At 36.5% G+C, this 23,587-nt stretch overlaps 1 protein-coding gene across 1 annotated transcript in view; it reads left to right on the forward strand.

Annotated features, from left to right (window-relative positions):
• Window positions 1–23,587, forward strand: part of LAMA2 (laminin subunit alpha 2) — a 509,807-nt gene that overhangs the window by 82,991 nt on the left and 403,229 nt on the right. The window contains exon 5 of the mRNA XM_026454995.1: window positions 10,723–10,965. Coding sequence (XP_026310780.1) covers window positions 10,723–10,965 — 243 coding nt within the window. The remainder of the gene's footprint in view (window positions 1–10,722; window positions 10,966–23,587) is intronic.

A 23,587-nucleotide genomic window follows, 5' to 3' on the forward strand; every position in this document is an offset into this window, starting at 1 on the left:
GATTACATTGAGCCCCGTGGATCATCCAAGATCATCCTTTCATCTCAAGGCCTTTAACTGAATTATATCTACAGAGTTCCTTTTGCCATACAAAAGATCATATTCACAGGTTCCAAGAATTAAATATAGACATCTTTGAGGGACCATTGTTCACTCTACCATGACTAGCCTATCTCATTTCCATTTTCTCATCAGTTACTACCTGTCTCTTAGAGTTCTTGTTAGCAGAAACAAATTTCTGTGTGGTAAAGTGCCTGGCAAAAAGTAGGTCCTGAATAAAATGTTATTTTCCCCAAGGAAAAGATTATTAGGAACTAGAACATTGGGACACACCTTTGTTTAAAAAGCTCTAATTAGTAAGAACCACAGCAGGGGCACACATGCAGGGGTTGGAGAGGAATTCAGTTAGTGCTGTCTTCTGAACACTCCTATCTTCATTCCCTCCTCAGCCATTGTTTACCTTCCATTTTAGGCAAGGAGCTGTATTAGGAAAATGTGGTTTCCTTTTATTAAAAGAAAATCTCTAAATTATTAATAGATATTACTTTTCCAAAGAAAGTTTCAGGAAGGAGAAAAACAATATAATCAAGATCTGTGGACACTTTAAAGATGATGATGATGGAGAAAAAGACTGAATTTTGCAACCAGGTTATGATAGCTCCTGAGGGTGATTATAATAGGGTGATTAGGCCATGCATGGGCTGCAGGGGATTAAATAGAAAAGGAGTGGTAAAGTAATAAACAACAGAGGATACAGGCTACTCTTAAGAAAGTCCCTCAAGAAGGATAAGAAAATGGGGCAATATATAAGCTTGAAAATAGATGATATTTCGTTTGCAATAGCTAAAATTGACTGTTAAGTGACTCTGATCTGTTGAAAGAATTCATGAACCAAGATCAGAAACTTTCTACTGTCTTTGATTTGTTATTGTACGCTGTTAACATTATACTTCTAACACTTCCCATCACTACAAATCTTTGCTATTATTCCCCAAATGCTTTGAACTAGAGTGATTCATTTATGTGTGTAATGTCGTAAATTGGAGTATGTGTAGGTTCTTCTTACCTTGGTAACTACAGAAGCACAAAAACCAAAGGCAATGCCAGGTATTTCTCCAGGGTGAATAATTTTTAGAAGGCAAGTTTAAACTGTCATATTTCTGATTGTCTGTGATTCACACCATTGTTGTACTCTGTGATGGTTTTATTGAAAGGACTGTCATGTTCCATGGGGGACTCAGCCTACCTGCTCTTTTACCAGTAGCTGGTGGGAAAGCCATGCTGTGCCAGTCACTTATTCACAGGAGGCAGGTCAATCTTTTGAAACCATAGATTGTTTCAAATGAGAGAGAAATATGTGAGAAGAGAATAGATGTCAAGGGTAATGCTAAAGACAAGGAAAATGCTTGCCTGGGTTTTCCCTGCAGCCAGCGTTGTTAAAAATGATAGCAACTTAATGAAGCATGGAGTACTAAATGCATTTATAAGCTGAGGGAGGACCTTATTCATTCCAATTTGGTCTCTGCTCACTCGTGTTACTCGTTTTCTTAAGACTGGACTAAAATTGTGAGACCTTATGGGCCAACAATGCCCTTTAGAGCTGATAATTAATTTGAAAGAATTATTAAAACATATTTCTTGAGCTAAGAATGCAGTGTATTCACAGTAAGAGGCAGAGTTAACCATTTATCAAGATAATTAAGAAAATGCATTAAAGGTTTGCTCTGTAAGAGCAAGCACTAAATTACCAGTAATAGTAATACTATTATGTGAAAGGCAATCAATAGTTTGTTTATTAAAATGAAATGTATTAGCAAGCTTTTTTATTCTGATTATAAAAATTTTCAAATATACACAAAAGTATAGAGAATACAATGGACTCAAATGTACCCAATACCCATCCGTAAGTATTAACTCAGGACCCCTCTTCTATCAGTTTTCAACTCATCCACATCCTACTTCACCTCTCCAGATTATTGGGAAGCAAATTCCATATGTATTACTCTCTTCGTAACTACTTCATTATGTATCTCTGAAGGATAAGACTATTTTATAAAGGAAACCATTGTCACATCTAAAAATTTATACTATTACTGCTGCTTCTTTAATATTAACAAATATTTACTCAGTATTCAAATTCATCACACCTGCTTTCAAGTTTTTTAAAAACAGTTGAATCAGGATTCACATGAAGTCACATACTGCATTTGTTCAATATACCTAGGTCTCTCAATCTATAACATTATTATTTCCTTGCAACTTTTTTTTTGAAGAAACCGTAGTTTGTCCAATAGTGTTTCTTACATCCTGCATTTTGCTACTTAGCGTTCCTGTAGTACTGTTTGCATATTTCTCTAATACCATATTTCCCGAAAACTGATAAGTAAATTTAGAGAGTTACTCTGGTTCAGGGTTCACATTTTTGGCACAACCACTTTTTTTTGTGATAATTTCTTTTCTTAAATATTATACTTTAAGTTCTAGGGTACATGTGCACAACATGCAGGTTTGTTACATATGTATACATGTGCCATGTTGGTGTGCTGCACCCATTAACTCGTCATTTACATTAGGTATATCTCCTAATGCTATCCCTCCCCAAGCTCGCCACAATAAGACCCGGTGTATGATGTTCCCGTTCCTGTGTCCAAGTGATCTCATTGTTCAATTCCCACCTATGAGTGAGAACATGCAGTATTCAGTTTTCTGTTCTTGTGATAGTTTCCAGCTTCATCCATGTCCCTACAAAGGACGCAAACTCATCCTTTTTTATGGCTGCATAGTATTCCATGGTGTATATGTGACACATTTTCTTAATCCAGTCTGTCACTGATGGACATTTGGGTTGATTCCAAGTCTTTGCTATTGTGAATAGTGCTGCAACAAACATACGTGTACATGTGTCTTTATAGCAGCATGACTTATAGTCCTTTGGATATATCCTCAGTAATAGGATGGCTAGGTCAAATGGTATGTCTAGTTCTAGATCCCTGAGGAGTCGCCACACTGTTTTCCACAATGGTTGAACTAGTTTACAGTCCCAGCAGCAGTGTAAAAGTGTTCCTATTTCTCCACATCCTCTCTAGTACCTGTTTGTTTCCTGATTTTTTAATGATTGCCATTCTAACTGGTGTGAGATGGTATCTCATTGTGGTTTTGATTTGCATTTCTCTGATGGTGAGTGACGATAAGCATTTTTTCTTGTTTCTGGCACAACCACTTTATAGATTTGCTTCCATCATACTGCAGAAACTATCTGAGTGTCTCTCTTTTGGGGATGTTTGTGGTCATTGACCAGCATTAATGGCCACAGGCCCATCATTTTATGGGGGCTCCCTTCATAGTAAACTGCATAGTGAACTATACACAGTGAACCTTGTAGTAAACTGTAGCGTCCTGTGTACTATAGCAATTTACTCCATGTTGCTGTTTTCTTTTAACATTAAATCCCACCATTCATTGCTCTTCCACCTCAGGGTTTTCTTGCTTATTGTTACTTGTTAAAATTCTTCCAAATCACATTTATAATCAAGTTGTTCAGCACTAAGGAAAAAAACTAACATTTTCATGAAAAATGAAATTGCATTACATTTATATATTCTCTTAGGGACATTAAAAATAACTTGCTATTTTTCAGAGCTAGACTTTGAGATTTGCTTTCTTGCAGAGTGAGATAGAGAAGTCCTTGAAATACTGTCCCTTGAAGAGTTAGGCATTGATTTAAACCCTTTTGAAAAACAATTTCAACAAATAATTGAAAATGTTCTCTTCAAAGGATTATCATTAGTCATCCAGTTAGATTATTGTTTCTTAGGAATTCTGGGGTGGTGGAATAATTCATTTTCCAGTTTGTTAACTTCTCATGAGTTTAATGAGAGTATAAAAAGTCTGTTTTAATTGGGGCAGAGTATTTCTTTTTCTTTTACAGTGCAGGAGCCAGTTACTCTGAGGTGAAATGGCCTGTTGGCGTACCTGCGACTACAGGAATTTCATGCTTAGCAATTGCAGTACACACTTGCGGGGGTAGGGGTAGGAGTTTGGATAAGTGGGTTGAATTTAATAACTCAGTGGCAATTACAAATCATTTCACTATGGGAAAGTATTTTAAGTAAATTTACCTGAAGATAGAAAATATGGGTGGGCAAGCTCCTCCTGAACTCCCCACCACGTTATTCTAGGGTTATTGAAACATAAGGGGACATAAAACTCACACAGAAAATAATAATTAGACGTATTTCCACGTTAATTTTTAAAGTTTAAAACATTATTTAAAAACTTATTATCATTGGAGCTTGATTTAAACAAGTTCAATTATAACATTGTCAGAATCTGTATAAGGTTCTGTATACAGAATCTGTATAAGATCTCTTCAGGGAATTTTTAAGATGAGAGTGAACAACTAATTTTCTGAGATTGGATAGACATTTTTGTAACAGAGTAGGAGCCAGGTTCTGTGTGACTTAAGTGGGGATGGGGCTTTGAGTGAATCCTCTGTTGTACACAGACTTAATACATTCTCCATTTCAGCCCACTTTTCACCTCTGCTTTCATCAGACCTCCCTCGGTGAGGTTCTAGACTTCTGCTCTGCTGCAGTCACTCAGTGCTTTAGGCCATGACCTCTGCTCTCCTTCCTCAGCAGCTCATCGTAGACCTTCCGGAAAAATGCTAATCCCTTCTCATCCTTTTCTTGTTATTGGTTTCTATTTTCTTTCTTTCTTTTTTCTTTAGAGTCACAGGGGAAGAGCTGATAGTCGCTTTAGCTATAGCTATCAACTCAAACAGAGAGACATTACCTGCAGTTCTGTAAAGATTCCCAGATTATTCCAATGGGTACTAAGCTTGAAGACATGATGTCTGTGATTCTTTCTGGTTATGATGTTGTATAACTCTCATCACTTAATGAAAGCCACCATTCCTATTTGGATAAATAAGAGAACTGAAAAACACACTACTAGAACTAAGAGTACAAACGAGCTTTCCAAATATATTAGAGATGGCATCACAGTACATGGAAATGTTAAAATCCGTAACACGGGCAAGAGCACATACTAGAAAAGTGCAGAGCCTCCTTAGAAGTGAAACATTTTTGTTCCATGTACATCCATTTGCTATAGGAGTTCAGGGACAGATAGCAACGTGGGAAAGAGGCAGAGCTCAACATTGGGCAGAAATTAGACACACACTCTTCTCTTGAGAGATTAAGAAAGAATAAATAGAAGACAGTAATTCAGGTCCTATGAAAAGGATAAAGCATTGTCTTCCATAGAGAGTGACCTTCATTAATAATTTTATGGGTTTCATGGAGATCATCCTAAGGAAACAGAAGTCCTGTGGCCTTATTACATTATTACAGAATCACATTTTGGTTGTGTCTCTTAACATGTGTGACAGTGATGCTCAAAAGTCTCTGTAAATCTCCAAAACGCAATACTCTTTAGTAGCATTTCTTAGATTTGTGATTCTTCTGGGGACAAAGGATCTGGAATACAATGGGTTCATGAGTATCATAGTAGAGGATTTTTTTTTTTTCTTTCTTTCTTTTTTTTCTTTTTTGACAGTTTTGCTCTTGTTGCCCAGGCTGGAGTGCAGTGGCGTGATCTCAGCTCACTGCAACGTACGTCTTCCACTTTTCAAGCAATTCTCCTGCCTCAGCCTCCGGAGTAGCCCGCCACCACGCCACCACCCCCGGCTAATTTTTTTTTTTTTGTACTTTTTCGTAGAGACAGAGTTTCACCATGTTAGCCAGGCTGGTCTTGAACTCCTGACCTCATGATCCACCTGCCTCAGCCTCCCAAAGTGCTGGGATTACAGGCATGAGCCACTGTGCCCGGCTGAGGTTTTTTTTTTTAAATCAAGACTTAGCCGTGCATGTGCTAGAAACTGGTTCTGGTTTTCAGACTTACTGACATGGGTATAGGTGAGCTAAGATATTCAACTGCAGGGCAGGGTCTAGAGTAGCCAGAGGTCCTGGGCTGCTCACTTCAGGCTATGAGGGCTCCTGAACACTGGTAAAAACCCCAGTACTGTACAAATATCATTTTATCTTAGCCATGATGTTCAAAAGATCGGAAAACATAACTCTATGTGATGATCATTGTCCATTGCTTATTATTTTGAGACTAAATGATGCTTTAGAAAGACCCTATTCTCCATTTCCACACTAAATGAGATCAAGTTCTTAATACTCTTCTTATTGTAGGAGGAACACCTAATTCAATGCTGCATCAGTAATTAAATGATATTTTGTTAGATGACATGCAAATGAGTAACAAATGGAATATGAAATAGAAAGCTTCCTTTGTTACATAAATTGTCAAACACTTGGTATTGTTTTTAAAGTTATTTGGGATTTTTTTTTGAGACACCAAGTTTGTAACGAGTGCCCTTCAACAGAAAAGATACTGGAATATCATGCGATGTTATCTTAGGTTCCTCAAAGCCTAGCAGTCATAGCATTTTAATATTTATTAATGGAGTGTTTGCCTTCCTTGCTGCACATGAGAACAGATTAGGGTGGGGGTTAATCATCTGGAAATGAGGTATTATAACTACTGATTTTGAAGAGTCTTTATAATGAAAACAAGACACAGTTAATAAAAGTAGCATAGATAACATTAGAGAGTTATTTTATTAGGGCCATTAAATATTTGGAGTACAGTACTTAGAAAATCACTGTTAAAATTTTTACAGTTACTCTGAAGCCTGCTAAGAATACTGCTATTTGTTACATTTTTAATAATGCTATTTACTACATTTTAAAAGTTTAGTCAAAAACTACATGACTTTCACGTCATTTAAGAAGTCCAAAAGAAATTCCTTGCCAACAAATTTAATTAATTTTGCATGGAATGTGAAAGAACCCGTAGAAAATAAATGAAAGAGGGATATTGTTTTGAAATGGGACTCATTCAGTCTTCTCTAAGGCGGTGACTGCTTTTCCATGTCACTTACTACTGGCAGTTATGTTGAATTATAGAAAGAGTCTGTGGGGTCTCTAGGAGAACTTCTCTTCGTGGATTATTTTTATCTATTATTCCAGAGCCAACACAGGAGCTATGAAGTCATAAATCCACATTGTAGCTGCATGAGAACTTGGCCCTGTCCCATATTTGCATGCTGAGTGCTTTCTAAGCAAAGTTCTTTATCCATAACCTTAGTGTAGTCTTATTTTTCTTAGTGAGTACCTGTGATCTCTAATATGCTTTGTTATCTTTTTGTTTTATATCTTTAAAAAATATCTCTATGTTTTTATTCTTTCTGGAAGGAAATGGGCTCACTTGAAATATTTACATAGGTTCTCTCTTTCACAAGAACACGCAGTATTTTGTATTCATTATCTCATTATCTCTTCCCTCCTTGTGTCTTTAGAAAAGTAACAATGGACCACAGAGGGTAAAAGAGTTTAAGTAATTGTCTCAACTCATAGATACCCAATGGGACAAACACTCCAGGAATGTATGCCTTAGTTCCTGCAGGTGACAATATATATTAACTGGGATTCAAGCTTTAACAAACAGAAAAGACCAGTGTAAAACTAATAACCATAACATAGAAGCACATTACATGATTTTGGCTATCCAATTAAACGTAATAAATATCGAATGTCCACCGTTTCAGAAGAATTACAGTAAGAAATATAGCATCTGTAACGCATTTCTCAATCCCGAAGAATACTCACCAGCAGCACTTGTGGCTGTAGTGTTTACCCCGAGATAACTTGGGGATTACCATTCTAATATTATCCCCAAAGTTTGCCACGAAATATTTCACTTTTATTATTATTTTTGCAATGCTCTCTCATATTGACTTTGGAAACGAAAGACATCATTCTATTTATAGCATTCTGGGTTTGATAGTAGTGTTTCCATATACAAAATGTAGTACTTATTGATTGCAGAAATGTCAAATCCTAGAAAATACAGCATTCCTACATAAAAAGTTATTAAATTCTGATCATCATATACATTTCTGTTACATTAGGATTAGAGATAAGTTTTATTTAGAAATAACTCTAAGAACAGTTTTTATATTTTATTTTCACTTTGAAATTAAGTAAAATTTGCTTCAGCCTCAAAGAACATGTTTATGTAAAATTAAATGAGAGCTGGCAGTGAGCTGTATATTTTTTTTCCTAATGGGAAATGGGTTATGGGTTAAAGATGTACAAGCTGGCTGGGCACGATGGCTCATGCCTGTAATCTCAACACTTTGGGAGGCCGAGGCAGGTGGATCACCTGAGGTTAGGAGTTCGAGACCAGACTTACCAATATGGTGAAACTCCATCTCTACTAAATACAAAAAAAAAAAAAAAAAATAGGATAAAATAAAAATTAGCCCAGTGTGGTGGCACCTGCCTGTAATCCCAGCTACTAGGGAGGCTGAGGCAGGAGAATTGCTTGAACCTGGGAGGCAGAGGTTGCAGTGAGCCAAGGTTGTGCCATTGTACTCCAGCCTGGACAACAGAGCAAGACTCAATCTGGGGGGGGAAAAAAAAGGTATAAAAGCTAGAGGCCCTGGCTTCTACAAGCCAGCAATTTAGTTATTCATCTTCCTTGTCTTCTTTATCATTTTAAGACCTTGTCAGGAATACTTTGGGATTACCAGTAGTTAGGACCAGGATATTTCATATTTTATGGTAGAGACAACTCTATCTGTGCATTTTATAAGATCAATCAATTGGTATGTTTCTTGGTGAATTTCTATATAAAGAAATTCTACGTAATGAGTTGTTCAATATGAACTGCCTAAAAAGCAATTCCTTATGAATAATACCTAAAAATGCATAAGTAGCAAATATCTTTTATAATGGTTGGTGTAACATGTTCCATGTTGTTCCTACTTTTGCCCTTTCTCTGTTACTTATTTTACTTTGTCTTTATTTTAAAGATAATTTTATTTAAAAGTAAAACATTTATGTTCATACAAAAAATATAGCAGAATGCGGGATGGAAAATAAAAGTCCTTCTCCTTTTTCCTTGACTCCTAAAGTTCACATATTTCCTCTCCCCAAATGTCTTGGCATATTCAAGCAGTTATAGACACATACATAGATATGTGTGTCTATCTGCATTTATATTTATCTATGTGCCTTTGTAAATATAAATTCATCACTATTTCTCACCTGCAGTGATACTCAATAAAACAGAATTCTCAAAGCCCAGACGCTTCAGGACAAATATCTTGGCTGTCCTTCCTATGCTGGAGCCAATCAGCTGGTCTCAGGGGAGAGGAGGCATTTGGGAGGTTGGGTAGCAGTGATTTGTCAACAAGTACAGAAGCATATCAGTATTTTATCAACTAGTTGTTCCACAACTGTGCCTAAAAGGCTAATACTAACCCTACTTTGACTCATTCGATGGGTGATTTCCCCTCCATGGCTCTCAAGCAAGCCTGCATTCAAGTAAAGATCTCGAAGGACTAGCATCAGAGCCACCTGTACTACCCCATTCCATACCAACTTTTTATATTTTCAAATCTAGTCCCTTATGGTATACCATAGATCCTATACATGTATGCATGAGCTACCATGTCAAAACTACAAAGCAGATAAAATTTATTTCTAGAGCATCTCTTTCAGGATTCCCTCTAGCTCAGCAGGCCTGTTAATCACATTGTAGTGAGCCTGTCCTCCCAATTGTGCCCCACCAGTGATCTCATCCACTTAGAACTTAGAGCTGCCAAGTTCTCATATTCATAGCATTTACTAGTCAAGAACATACCATACTGTTTTATTATTATAGCACTTTCCATTTGTCTCATTATTACACTGTATTAACAACACATTGATGGTGGAATAGTAATTTAAACTAATTTATATCTGTCTTTCTACCTAGAACATTGTATATAAATGTCATTCTATAATGTTTCTGCACTATTCTTTTGGACTACATTGGTAAAGACACAGATATGTACTACCATAAAACATTTAGAATATTTCCTTTTTTATATCTTGAAATTCTATACAAATTTGTAAATAGAGCATTGCCACATTCCTCTCCATTGTCACTCTGTCGACAGTAACAATACCTCTTTATTTCGCCCCTTCTCTTGCATGTTTACCTTTTGTAAAGAGTAGGTACAGAAACCCTTCAGTTAATGTGTTTCAGGTTCAATCAGTGGTCTTCATAATACTGGAATTTCTTGTCCATTAGTTTCTATTTGGGACTGTAAATGAATGGACATGTATTGAGGGTTTACTGCCACAATGCTAGAACCACAATCTGAACATAGGAATGTGTTTATGTTGTTTTTGCTATACCATACTAACTCCCTCTAAATGGCACTTTTTTGAGGATTATCTGATATAAGTAAACATATTTTCTAAACTATTAAGCACTGTTCATACTGGGAATTTCTAGTTTATAGTTTACAGTCTTTAACATAGTAAGGTGAGTAAATTGGCATGTACTATTAATAAATGCTTTGGGTGGTAATAACTATAATGGAACTTTAAATGTCATGTGAAATGTTGCCAATGAATTGTTACAAAACTGAAATCCAGTCTTAATCCATTTCTTTTAAAGCCAAAACAAAACATCACTTTTTAGCAAAAAAGGTTATTAAATATGAACCTGTAATGGCAAAATCATTTCAGACAACATTATAAGATTATAGAATAAAATCTGAAATAAAATCTACTGTAGCATTTAGACTTTTATTTGACATAAAATGATGACAATATTTGGGAATTCAATGTTATTGTTGTTGTTATTCTTCCCTAGGTGTTCCAGATTGCGTATGTGATTGTGAAGGCAGCTAACTCCCCCAGGCCTGGAAACTGGATTTTGGAACGCTCTCTTGATGATGTTGAATACAAGCCCTGGCAGTATCATGCTGTGACAGACACGGAGTGCCTAACCCTTTACAATATTTATCCCCGCACTGGGCCACCGTCATATGCCAAAGACGATGAGGTCATCTGCACTTCATTTTACTCCAAGATACACCCCTTAGAAAATGGAGAGGTAAGATGAGAAAACTCACCATTTAAGTACATTTAAGACGGCGAAATAGGCCTGTCAGAAAGACCTGAGTATATCAGTAATTAATGTGAGGGAGATTTTAAAATAGGATTTAGCAAAAGTACATTTAAATGAGTTATTAAATAAAAAAGAAAAACCCGAGGTGATTAGAATTTTAACTACCTTCTTGTGTCTCCCATCTCCGGTAAAGATCAGAGAAGAGGAAATAGGTTTAATCTGGAAAGTCAATGATTAATTTTACATATAAAGAGACTTTCTCAACAATGAGGATTGCTAATGATTAGAGAAGGATTGGAGACCTTACAGGTGGCCTTACATTTGTGTGTACTTTGGTCTGAGATGGAGACAAAAATGAATTTGTGAAGAAATGTAATTCACATGAAAGACCCAAATGAAAAGTAATTCTTTCAATCTTTTGATGTTTTCCTGCTGTCACCCCATAGGGCTACAGTGAGGTTTCTTCCCTGGGTCAGGCTTTGTGGAATAGTAATATGCAGGAAGTCTTAGGTTCTCTGTGATGTGCAAGTTAGGTTATATGCTTAGTTCAAATATGTTCTACTTCTCCAGTGTCTTTCATCCCGTGGTTAAGGTTTGAGATTCATTCATTTATTTTAAGCCACATATTCTAACCATGGCTTCAGTTGTTATTAGTTTATTAGTTGTGTGTGAGGGTGAGGGGGTTGGTGGTTTTTTTTTTTTTTTTTTCTATTTTCTGGCTTCGTTGTGTGTTCTTGATCCAGTTACTTACATTCTCTGTACCTCAGTTTCATCGCCCATAAATCAGGAATAATAATAGTTCTTACCTCATATAATTGTCAAGAAGAATAAATGCATTATTTTATTTAAAGCATTAGAACAATGCTGAAATGCACACTAAGTACTCTGTAAGTGCTATTTTTATTGTTTTGTTGTCATTAAGGAAATAATAACCGTTACTACTATTATTTTTATTATTATCCTTAGTCTTCTCTCAAATGCGCAAGCTTTGACTTAGTGACTCTCTTGGATTATCCAATACCTCTTTAGTATATTTCCCTAACTTGTCTCCCTTTAGTATATGTGACCCGTCTCCTTTCATCCTACCTAATTATGTACATCTCCATTGATACTCACACATCTGAAGCTAGTATCATCTTTTATATTTACATTTTCAGAAAACCCATACATTCTATCATGCCCACCCCAGCCGATCTAGGGTTATCTCTAAACACTTCTAGGGAAAATTAGGTTTTTGGCATAAATCTGTCAGACCCTCATTAGGCACTATTTGTGTATTAATATATACCAGTGCTTCACTATATTTCAAATTCCATGGTCAAAAATACCAGTTTTGGGGAAAAACATTCCAAATGATACTCTCAGCAGAGATCTCAATCTGCCAAATGACAAGGACTAAAATGCAGTGAATCAAACAGCTGTTCAACCTGCTTTGTGCCTAGAGGCATCCAATTCCTGGCCAGTTTGGCCTGAGGATAGGAGAGTAGGGACTGCAGAAAGAATTTTGAGTTGAATTTTTATTAATTTTTATCCTAGATTCAGTTTACATAAAACTAATAATTGTCTAATATTTTAAGGCTATTCTATACTTTTAAAAATGATTCAGTTCAGAAATTTATTAAGCAATGTAAAATACACTTAGGCAGATATGTAAAATGCATGTCACAAGCATATACCCTACCCATTCTCTCCCTTCTGTAATCCCAGCACTTTGGGAGGCCGAGGCGAGCAGATCACAAGGTCAGGAGATCGAGACCATTCTGGCTAACACAGTGAAACCCCGCCTCTACTAAAAATACAAAAAAAAAAAAAAATTAGCTGGGTGCGGTGGCAGGCGCCTGTAGTCCCAGCTACTCAGGAGGCTGAGGCAGGAGAATGGCATGATCCTGGGAGGCGGAGCTGGCAGTGAGCCAAGATCGCGCCACTGCACTCCAGCCAGGGGGACAGAGCGAGACTCCGTCTCAAAAAAAAAAAAATAATAATAATAATAATAATGGTTCTCCATTTCTTAAACCAAGTCAGCCTGCCAATATGAAACAAAAGATATGTTTGTTAGTTAATTACTTAGTTTCTTTAGTTGGCTATATTGTTTTCACTCCTAGACAACACTTACTAAAAACTATTTATTGATGGTTTCTATTAGGAGCAACTGACTGAACTATCTCTATGACATGTTTCCTTACATCCATTTGTCACTCATGGGGAAGTGAATGAAATAAGGAACAGAAAGTAATTCAAAATATTTGTTATAGAATGATAGGATTGAAGAATAAGAATTAAATTCAGACCTCTGCTAGGCTATCTGTTCATTTTATATAGCTTACTTTGTGGAATATGTTACTTTTTTGAATAGACAGGTGATATTCTCCAAGACTCTCAGCTCAATGGTAATAGAACTGAAATAATAATTGAGGTCTCTGATTCTCAGGTAAATATTTCATCCATAATCTGGTAAAGACTAGAAGTTGTCTTTTAAAGTTGACAATCGCTAAACTTAAAAATAGTTCAGAGGAGATATAGTATTGCTGGATCTAATGTAAGTAGAAAGACACATGGAATTAGAAGACCTGGATTCTGGTACTGGTTCCAGTTATTTGTGGGACCTTGGTCAAATGATTTAATTTCTCTGGGATTAAATTTCTTTAGGCCAGGCGCGGTGGCTCAAGCCTGTAATCCCAGCACTTTGGGAGGCCGAGGCGGGCGGATAACGAGGTCAGGAGATGAGACCATCTTGGCTAATGCGGTGAAACCCCGTCTCTACTAAAAAATACAAAAAGAAAAAACTAGCTGGGCGAGGTGGCAGGCACCTGTAGTCCCAGCTACTTGGGAGGCTGAGGCAGGAGAATGGCGTAAACCCGGGAGGTGGAGCTTGTAGTGAGCTGAGATCCGGCCACTGCACTCCAGCAGGGTGACAGAGCGAGACTCCGTCTCATCTCAAAAAAAAAAAAAAAAAAAAAAAAAAAAAAAAAATTCTTTAATAGATGAATTAGTTCAATGCCAAAATTGTTCTAAGGCAGCATGGTATTTTCTAAAATAATATAGTTTTGGCTATCATACAACATTTCAGGATATTCTAAAAGTTTTGGATGCTTTTCTCTAACATTATCCAGACAAAGCTGTGGAATAAATCTCACTCATAAGCTTCAGTTTCAAAATTATGTACTTTCACATAACCCTTAACACCTGGAATACAATTATTAGTCGTTTATGTTCAAAACTTTACAGAGAAGTGACAGTCAAATAAGAGAAGCAAATATTTAAACCAGTGCATAAAACATGATTGTATAAGTACTATAACAGTAGTGTGTACAGAGAGCGGTAAATCTCCCCCTGCTTGAGTGGAAGGAGGGACATTGAGAAGATAACATCTCAGAATACAGGACAGCAACAGTTTTTGTCGCTCTGTGGCCTGGGCTGGAGTGCAGTGGCCGGATCTCAGCTCACTGCAAGCTCTGCCTCCCGGGTTTATGCCATCCTCCTGCCTCAACCTCCCCAGTAGCTGGGACTACAGGCGCCTGCCACCTCGCCGGGCTAGTTTTTTGTATTTTTTTTAGTAGAGACGGGGTTTTACCATGTTAGCTAGGATGGTCTCGATCTCCTGACCTCATGATCCACCCACCTCGGCCTCCCAAAGTGCTGGGATTACAGGCTTGAGCCACCGCGCCCGGCCGGATATTGTTATTAGATATAGGATTCTAGGTTTGCAGTTATTTTGTTTTGGAACATTTTATTGTTTTCTGGTTTCCATTACTTATGCAGAGAATGCAGCTATCTAATTACTATCTTTTGGAGTGACTTTTCTCTGATTTCTTTAAGTATTTTTTCTTTATCTTTGTTCTTCAGTAGTTTTACTATGATGCTCCAGATCTTCACTGCCCACTACAATAGCTACTAGCCATATGTGGTAATTCAAATCTAAATTTCAGTTAATCCAAATTAAATTAAAATTCAGTTTCTCCATTGCACTAGCCACATTTCAAGTGCTCAGTAGCCACATGGGACTAGCAGCCATCACACTGGATTGGGCAGAAAGGAACATTGCCATTATTGCACACAGTTCTGTTGGGCAATGCTACTGTAGATTGTACCTTTTTATTTTCTACATATCTACAGACTGATGTGTTTCATCAGTTCAGAGAACTGTTCAGTCATTACCTCTCTAAATATTGCCTCTTTCCCATTCCCTCTGCTCTATGATTCTAATGAAAAATGACTTGGAACTTTTTACTGTATACACTATGTATCTTAAACTCTCTTCCTTAGTTTTCATCCTTTTGTCTTTCTGTAGCTTCATTCTAGATATTTTCTTCTGGATTATTTCTAGCTCATTAATTCTCTTCTCAGCTATGTAAATATTGCTATTAAAGTTATTCATAGGATTCTTAATCATATTGTAGTTTTCAGTTTCTAAATTTCTCTGGTTCATTTTTGTTTTTCTTTCTTATTTTTTTTGAGACAGAGTCTCACTCTGTCACCCAGGCTGGAGTGCGATGGCGCAATCTCGGCTTACTGCAACCTCCACCTCCCAGGTTCAAGCGATTCTCCTGCTCAGTCTCCTGAGTAGCTGGGATTACAGGCATGTGCCACCATGTCCAGCTGTTTTTTTGTATTTTTAGTAGACAGAGTTTCACCATGTTGGCCAGGATGGTCTTGATCTCTTAACCCCGCGATCCACCCACCTTGGCCTCCCAAAGTGCTGGGATTATAGGCATGAGCCACCGTGCCCGGCCTGGTTCATTTTCAAATAGAAGTTGTTTCTCATTTTACATTGAAATTTTATGTTTATAGTAAAATTTTAATTTAATAATATGATTTATTCTAAAAGTTTCAATATTCTATTTTTGATCTCCTTGAACATAAAGTAAAAATTATTTTTAAAAGTTTTTGTCTGATAGTTCTAATATATGACCTTTTTGGATATATTTTATTTTCTGTTTCATCTGCTGATTCTTTTTATGCTGTCTTACATTCTTATGTGCTTGATTATCTTTGTATAACAGAAGTTGTATTTGAAAGAGAACGTGTAGAAATAATTTGAGAGCTAGTATATTGTTTTCATCATGTGTGGATTTTCTGATGCTACTGCCAGGCAATGGAAATCTGGATCAACTTAATTCAATTTTAGGGATTCAAATTTCTGGGACATTCAGATGATTCAAAGTGGTGCCACAACCCAGTGACAGCTGCTTTAATTCCAGTATATGCTCATTCTCATGCTGCCTATCTTTGGAGTCCAAGGCAGCGTGTGTGGGAATTACCAAAGTCCCACCCATGCAGTCCTGGAATCCAACTTTTGTCCTCCTAATACAACAGGGCTGTCAAAGGGCTGCCCAGTCTCTCAGCCATGTCTCTGGACAGGAAAATGCTCACAGGACAAAAGCTGTCACAACATACCAATCACCTGTCTAGACATCTCTTTTGTCCTTGATGTTGAGAAGGTTATTCTTCACTCTCCTGATAGCCTTCACATGGCTTTAAACATATGTTTTTGTATATTTATCCAGTTTGTCTAGTTGTTAGCATTGAGAGTGTTGATTCTTACTGTATAATCTACCATAAATAGAAGCGAAGTTGCACATGCATTTAATTTTTTTTATTTTGGAATTTTATTTTGGAATTCTGTTAAATTTACACACATATATGAAGATTACAGAGAATCCTCACATTCCCTCATTCAGATGTCCCTAGGAATAATATCTTAAATAATGACAATACACATGTTAAAACTAAGAAGTTAGCATTGATACATTGTTGTTAACTAAACCGCCGACCTTATTCAGGTTTCATTCACTTTACCAATTTCATTTTTTCTCTTCTGGGTTCCAATTCAGGTACTATGTTGCATTTAGTGACTGATCTATGACAGTTTTAAGAGATATTTAGAGATATTTTATAGACTATTATTCAGTTTGGGTTTGCCTGATGTTTTCTCATGGTAAAACTGGGCTTCTGGATTTTGGGAACCAATACCACAGAGGAAACAGTTTTCTCATTGCATCAATCATTGTTTATTAATATACGCATATATTTTTTGTTTCTTTTTTATTGGTTTATGGGGCTTATGCTTCTATTAATAGGTATATTTTAAAAATGATTTATTTTTAATTTTTATGGTTACATAATTGGTATATATATTTTAGACAGATTTTTAATGCGGACAACAGTATCTAAATATTTACTGTGATTTGTAATGTATATTTTTGACTAAGCATTGAATGGTCATTTTCTTTCAGACCATCAAAATATTCCTTAAATATGTCAGAAATAAGAAAAACAAGTCCCTCCCTCCCTCCCTCCCTCCTCCCTCCCTCCCCCCTCCCTCCCTTCCTTCCTTCCTTCCTTCCTTCCTTTTTTTTCTTTCTTCTTTAAAAACAGGTTCTCATTGTGTTGCTCAGGCTAGAGTCCAGTGGCATGATTATAGCTCACTGCAGCCTCAAACTCCTAGTCTCAAGAAATCTTCCTACCTAAAAAATCAACCTCCAGCTAATTTTAAAAATGTTTTTTTAGAGACAGGGTCTTGCTATGTTGCCCAGGCTGTTCTCAAACTCCTGGCCTCAAGTGATCCTTCCACCTTAGCCTTCTAAAGTTACAGTCTTCTGAGATTACAGGCATGAGCCACCATGCCTGGCCCAGAGGAATTTTTAAGGCCCATCCATGTAACGAGGCATTATGAAATAAACATGTCTGAATTGCTACACACTAGTTAGACAACAATGTTCATGTTTTAGGCTTAGAACATTAATAGGAAATAGTCTTCTTATGACTAACACCAAATCTACTGAGTCTAAGGTTTATTACATTGCCACTCGTCTAGAGAATTTAATTTTTGAGACATGTGCCAAAATCTTTAGAACATTAGAGCTGAAAGATACCTTAGGTAAATTTCTCATCAATCTATTAAAGGATATTCAAACCCTCAATTTCAGCCTCTGTATCCAAACTTCAATACTGCCCTATGTCCATATCATCACTGGAGAGGTCTAGCCTTTCCTTATGGCCTCTTGAATCTTAATTGCATCATCTCTGATGTTTTATTTGGCTTTGTTACTCCAGCTACTCCCACCTGTTTCCCTTCAGGGTTTAGTTTGGCCCCTTCTCTGCCCTCCACCCCACAATGATTTCAAGAGATCAACAAATGTTAATCATGTGGATTTGCCAGTCCCCTAGATAACTAGGTTCAACTACTACCAAGAAAGAGCTTAACCCTGAAGCTTAGCATCCTAGGCCTGCACCCAAAGGGAGAAGAGAAGCTCATTCTGTGCTATGAGATAATCATAAGGTACCAAGTCTCAAGGCCTGGCAACGAAGGGATAATGGAGGACATAGGCGGGACAATAATATGACTGGGTCTGTCGCTATCAGGCTGCAAATAGAAGAAGGCTTTGAGCAAAAGCCTTAAAAGAGTTTTATTTTAGAAGAGCAATTTTCTATCATCAATGCCAAGACAAGGCTCAGCAGGTACCCTACTTTGTCCTGCTTTGAGCAAATGATACTGAGCTCCCTAAGAGAATTTGCAGGGTATGAAGCAACAGACCGCAGGAGCCTCCATTACTTTGAGGTCAACCATAGGGTAGAGTTCTTGTGGGAACAGCTACATAACATGCATGTCCAGCAGTGCCGCAGGGAACCAAGCCATCAAGAGCTGCTATCACAGCCCAAGTGCTGCCTCTGCTGAAAGCAGTAGCCCAGATGCTATTGAGAACTGCTAACAAGAACTGCCACTTGGACGCACCCCGAGAATTTGGCTTTACTTAGAAATCACCTAGAAGCATTTGACAAATAGCTACTCCTGAAACCAGAACTTTTAATTCATTAGATTTGTCAGAAGCTCAGGGCTTCAGCCTTTTAAACCCTGTAGGAGAAAAGGGCACCAGTTATTTAGGGAAAGAATAGTGGTCATTCCAGCTACTTCCAACTGAAGAAAGAGACTAACTTTTTCTGTCAAGAAACATGATAGGTTTTGGTGGACTGAATCTCTTGGCAGGTTTGAGTTGAGCAAATAAACTTCTAACTAAAATTAGGTTATTGATGGTCAAAGGGGTAGCTGAGAGAAGAATCACAGTAATAATGTTGAGGAGGACGAACTGTCTAGATGGCACTGCTTTAGAGATCCTAGAATTAAAATTATAATATTTTTCTGTTGTATGAGACTTTTCCCTTTCTATGACTCAGATTATTGCTTTTAATTTATTTGGATTGTCACTAGACTGCTAACTAAATATTCATGGTTGCCATAGTGATGTTGCTTCCATTTCCTCATACAGAGAACTTTAAGTTATTTACATACGATTTTTTTTCCTTCTTACCACCACCTTCTCCCTCTCCTGGACTGCAGCTCAATGGAACTTAGATTCACTTTGATTCTGCTTTGAAACATGGCAGGCTTGTATAAAAATCCCTGGAGAAACCATCATTAAATCTTGAAGACACTTTTTTTTTGGTAAACTGTATGTAGAGCTTTGATATTATTTTGATTTCCTATGTGACAGAATTTTATATATACAGACAGAATATTTTTCTTCCTCTTTTCATCATCTGACATTATGGTGATCCTTAGAATTGCAAATACAGGAGAAGGAAGACACAAACCCAAGACTGTATTAAAAAATGTTTCAGAAATTCTCCTTTGATATAACATTGTTAAGGTTATAACATGATTTCACATGTGAGTTTGTATGGAAATGAGGGAATGGAAATGAAGACCTAGCCTTTCTCAATTACCCTTGCAATTGTTCCTTTAGGGAGAAACAGTGGAGTATTGCTAATTTGTATTGGTTTTGAATAGAAATTTAGGTAAATAATTATTTGGGGTTTCAGGCTTCCTTTCTCTAAAAATAATTCTTTTTAAACCAATGTGGGGCCAGTCAGTACCTGGAGCAACAATATTAAAATACCTCCTTACAATGAGGTTTATATGGAGTCCCCTAAAAAATGAAATGTTTCAACTCTGGTTGGAAGACACAGAGCAGCTGAAATATTTTGGAATGACACACACATAAAATACATTATTTATTTAAGGTGATTTATTGTTATATTTTAAAAACACATCATTGTAATAAAATAAAGATAAAATTAAGAGGATTATATTCCTCCTTTTTCTCTGCTGATCAGTTAATAGACTCCCTTACTCCATATATATATATAGCCCAGAAAGCATCCACAAATCCTTATAAAATTAATGCAGTATTGTTGAAAAAGAAAGATAGCCAGAGAAACTGAATGAGAATGGAATCCTGAGGAGAAAACACCAATATTTAAGAGACCTGGTTTTCTCAGTGTTGTGGAACAGGAGCCACTGAAATGGAACAGAAGGGTAAGCTTCTGTTAAGCTGGGTAAAGAAGCCCAGGGCTATGGAAGAAGGTACAAAGACACTGCACACTGACTTTTGGGGAATTACCTGGATTTGGCTTTCAGATAGCTCTGCAAGGATTAACAATAGGGTTCAGAAAGAAGAGTAAACTACCTAGTATGTGCCCCAGCCAGTTTACATGGTTATGAAAACGCTCAAATTAGATTTTTATGGCAACACTCTCTTTAACCCCTGTAATATGATAGCATTTCCAGCCTTTTCATTCTCAAGGTTCAGTAGGTAACATTGGCTTAAGCCCACTCCTAATTGTGAAATGACTGAGCTGGCTCAGCCTGGAATGCGAGGGGGGAACATGAGAGGGAACCAGCCATACTACATGGGGCCATGGCTAGGGAAGACAGAGGCGACTGAACAAGACTGAAGGAATATGAAGCAAAACACCACAAGCTTACTGAAGTTGGAGGACCAGAAGGCATAGGTGAGGGTCTCAGTGCTAATGTAGGGTTAGTCCAGGACTAAGTAGACAAAAATAATAATAAAAACAACAACAATAATAATAACAATAACAAATGATGGCTAGTATTTGTTGCACATTTATTTTATGGAGGATGTTAATCTAAGAATTTCCCATGTATAAATTCATATATACTAATACTTGTCTCATTTTACGCCTGAGACACAGATAGTACAGAGAGGTCAAATAAGTTTCCCAGGGTTCTTTAGTTAGTAATTTTTGGAGCTTTGATTTGAATTCAGTGTATTCTGAGAGCACCAGAAAGGTCCAAGGCTAAAGGTTTCCTTCTGTGTCTGGGGTTTCCTGGAAAATCTGCTCAATACTATAGGCTCAGAAGTCCCCTCTCTTAGCAGGTCCTGCTGAAACTCTGTGTGAGGTTGCGCAGGTCTGAGTTTGAACTGCTGCTTAGTTTTTATTTTGGGGTTTCAGTGTTTTCATGTTTCAGATTAAAAAAATTCTTTACCTTTAAGCTTTGATGAATCACTTCATTTTTATATCTAATAGGTTTTTTTTTTACCTTCACTTTGATTTCTTAACCTCTTTATCTTGCTCATTTTTTAATCTTTTTAATGATTTTAGATTGCTGATTTTAATAATTTTATCTTGGTATATTTCTATTTATCAGTTTTTTCTGCTTCAAGCTTTATTCTGGCAAATGATGTATATTTATATTTCTTTTGTGTTGTGTTTAAAATATTTTTAAAATTTTTTTCTGGAATTTCATGTATTTCAATTGTGTTATATACTTGTCAGATTTTTTTCTTTAATAATTTTTAAAGTGACTTTTTGCATTACTTTTGATCATTTTACTCTTAGCCTATTTTGCACTTTTGATACCTAAATATAATATTGTTTGTCTAGTGTTTTAGTGTCTTTATTCATTGCTTCTACATGGCAATAGGAAATATGACCATAAAAACCTCAGTGAAAGTAACCCACATTTACAGATGGCTTGTATTCCTTTATCCCACCCCCCACACCCCACCCATTCAACCCATCTGTAGCCTCCCTTTCAGTTGTTCTTAAAAGACCTTCCTTTTTAAGGGAACTTACATTTTCCCTTCAATACTAAATCCCAAAAGCTAATAGCAATACAGAAGATCCACTGACCAACAGTTCTTCTCAGGACAGTAATAGTAACTTACATGCATAACTGTTAAAGCAGTTTTATGGTTTTTGTTTTGTTTTTTGCTATCCATGTTCCTAAAACATGTTATTCCTCTAAAATTTTACTATATGAAATAATTGACTAATGGTTGAACAAATACTATAAACATATAAGGAAGGTGATATGGGTTTTACTCACAGAAGAATCCTCGAAACGCATACCTGATTTGGTTCTAATAAGAATCACATTACAGGAGATCCAATAGAAGCTATATAAAAAGGGTTTTAGAAAATGTCTTTAAATATTAATTTGCACTATAGCATTACTATTTGAATTTAACTTCCTTCCAGTACACCTGTAGAATGAGCTATTGAGTTTAAATTCTTTCCAGGCATAGTTATGGAGTCTGCTAGTGTGTAGGCATCCCAGGGGCCACACCATATTAAATAGGCTGGTGATAAAAATCGATAGGACAAGATTTCTCATCAGGAACATTTTAAACAGAATCTGTTGATTCTATGTTGGGGGTGGAGGCTGGGAGAAATAGGGAGATATTAGTCAATGCATTACTTTTATAAGTGGGCAACAGAACCCATCTTTTGTGGTCAAAGTATTGCAGAACTTCTCAAGCATTATACACGTTTCCGTTTTTGACCGCGACTTTAATGCTCCACAAGGAAGCCCTCTAAGAATATTTTTCTTGTCCATTTCTATAAGAGAGAACAAAATGCTGTGTTAGACATAGTTGAGACCCATTATAATAATGTCACTACATTTTGAAATACAATTCTGAAATGCCTTAATACATAAATCAATTTATGAAGTCTTTAAAATTGGCTGCTAAAACCACTAAAATTATAGTTTTGGAACATAGTTAGCCATTTTGTGCACATAAGTGAGGCTGTGGATACTAGGATTTTAAATGACTTGAAAGAGATATATTTCTCCAAACTGTAGGTAATTATATCAATATTACTTTGACAGGGATATAGTAATTCTCTATCTTAGAGTAAAATTTATTAAAACATTAAGTAAACCAACAAGTAAATACACTTTTGGTCAAACAAAACCTTAAAAATTATGTTTTTCTTCTATTTGACTCAAGCTAATTCTTTCTGTTATTTTTGTTATTAATTGACTACTCAGGTAAAATTCCATCTAAATTGAATTGACATCATCTATCCCATTGTCAGAAAAGACCAGCCCTCTATCCCATTCAATTTATTAAACCGCTAATCTTCCGGACTTTTCAAAGCTTGTCAGTTTTGATCCAAATAAGCTTCAGATTTCATTGTGTAGACCTGTTACTTCTTGTGTGAAAGACAGTATGGTTTCATAGAATCCACTCTTGGCCATTGTTAGTATTGTACCGATAGGCACACAAGCAATTAAATATGCTAGCACCTTATTGCAAAAAAAAAGTTCTACTTATATTCATTGCAATTTATTATAGAAAATGTTTTCTGAACTGAAAATTATAAACTGTTGTCAATAATTCAAGTCCCAATTCTGAAGTGTATTGAGATTACTGAACTGTGAAGCAGGAACAATATTTATTCTCTACGTAAAGAAAGAAAAGGACTATTAAATGAACTTGATATTATAAGAAGCACTTCAGGTTGTCAAAACGCATATGATGACATCTATAATCAGGCCTAAAATCCCAAGTAAACA

The sequence above is a fragment of the Piliocolobus tephrosceles genome, chromosome 5 (genome assembly GCF_002776525.5).
Source record: "Piliocolobus tephrosceles isolate RC106 chromosome 5, ASM277652v3, whole genome shotgun sequence".
Lineage (NCBI taxonomy): Eukaryota > Metazoa > Chordata > Mammalia > Primates > Cercopithecidae > Piliocolobus > Piliocolobus tephrosceles.